At 43.0% G+C, this 1553-nt stretch overlaps 1 protein-coding gene across 1 annotated transcript in view; it reads right to left on the reverse strand.

Annotated features, from left to right (window-relative positions):
• Window positions 1–1550, reverse strand: part of LOC107579410 (centrosomal protein of 162 kDa-like) — a 2645-nt gene extending 1095 nt beyond the window's left edge. Inside the window, exons 1-3 of the mRNA XM_016265244.1 lie at window positions 1457–1550; window positions 1093–1361; window positions 326–576 (exon numbers count right to left, since the gene is read on the reverse strand). Coding sequence (XP_016120730.1) covers window positions 326–576; window positions 1093–1361; window positions 1457–1550 — 614 coding nt within the window. The remainder of the gene's footprint in view (window positions 1–325; window positions 577–1092; window positions 1362–1456) is intronic.
• Between the last annotated feature and the right edge of the window lie 3 nt (window positions 1551–1553).

A 1553-nucleotide genomic window follows, 5' to 3' on the forward strand; every position in this document is an offset into this window, starting at 1 on the left:
CCATTCTGACAGCACACTCGAAGCCCTATCCACTTAGGACTTTAAATAGAAACCTAATTTTCTCTGCAAACTTATTTGCTGGAAATAGATTGATCCAGCTGTGAGCTCTGGTACAAAACATGCTTGGAAAAAAAGAGAAGTAGTTTGAGTGTTTTTTTCCATTACTATTTAAGAACGGAAACTGTGTACTCGAGTCTGTGAGCTCTGGGCTACCATGTTCCAATTGCTCAAACTTGTTTTGATCGTATAGATTGTATTGACTGAACATTCAGTGATTTTAAACTAAATTCCTTTTGCTCTATTCAATACTGAATCTGAAATGAGTACTTTGATTCTGTGATACTGTTGTTCCATTGTTCTGAGACTGCGTTTGGCTGCTTCATCGCGGCCTTCTAGCTCCGCCTCCAATCGATGGACACGTCTCTCCAACAGAGCTGCTGTTTGGGAGGAATAAGAGGTAGTTGGGAGACGGACATCTAATCCATTATCTTCTGTGCCGGTAGATGCAGCAGCCAAGATCAGGGCTGGCAGGGAGTTCGGATGCCTGCGTTTCAAGAGCTCTTCCATCTGTTTGAGCTGAGAAAATGAGGAAATGGGAACATGAGTGATAGATGGAACAGAATCCAAGAAGTTTTATTGATGCAGCTAATATTAAATATTGCAAAACACTCAGGAGGTGGAATAGAAATCCATTCATGACTATTTTTAGTATTATTTAACTACTGGATAGATACACTGGACAGGGGCAGGAAATTTTTTATGGTTTGGGAAATGTTGCAAGCCAGACTCGAAACCTACATGAGCAACACGACTCAAAAATAACAGAGAGAGTACACTAACCATTGAGCCAATTAAATACAAAGCTTAGTCATCCAGATGATCCATATCAGTCAAAGAAAGGAGTTTTAACATGAAGAGGAGGTGGCAAGCAGAAAGTGCTTGGAAAACTGACTATCCAGGCAGATGGTTGGTTACTCACAGACACGGTTGGATAATTCCACCTCTCAGGAAATAGAGCACAAAGAAGAACGTGCCCTGAATGAGCTGTACCTGCAGAATGAGACAAAAATATGTAGAGAGGCTGTGTCTGACCTGTCGTTCCAGGTCCTGGATTCTTTTAGCTTCACCCGCTCTCTCTTTTGCCTTTCTTTGTTGCTCATTGGCCCCCTTGCTGACCTCCATTTTTAGCTTTTCGACCTGCTCAGTGAGCCTTTGAGTCTCAGCGATGGCAGCTTGGAGTCTGGCTGCATCTTTGTCTAGTAGTTCCTGATTCTCAGCATACCACTGCAGTCTCTTCTTCAGCTCTGTGACTTCCTCCTGATGTTTTTCCTGGAGCATCTTTAGTTCGAAACCTTTATCACCTGGCAGATACATCCAGATGCTTGTTGCCATCAAGATGACAATCACATTACTGAAAAAAGACTACAGCATAACACTTCCATAACTGAAGCTCTACCTGATGTAGAGACAGCCTGAGCTCTGGCAAGGTCCCGCTCTTTCCTCACCATCTCCAGGTCTACATTCAGGGCTCGTTTCTCCTGTTTTAGCATGCA

Source organism: Sinocyclocheilus grahami, unplaced genomic scaffold (assembly GCF_001515645.1).
Source record: "Sinocyclocheilus grahami isolate Dianchi unplaced genomic scaffold, SAMN03320097.WGS_v1.1 scaffold17120.1, whole genome shotgun sequence".
Lineage (NCBI taxonomy): Eukaryota > Metazoa > Chordata > Actinopteri > Cypriniformes > Cyprinidae > Sinocyclocheilus > Sinocyclocheilus grahami.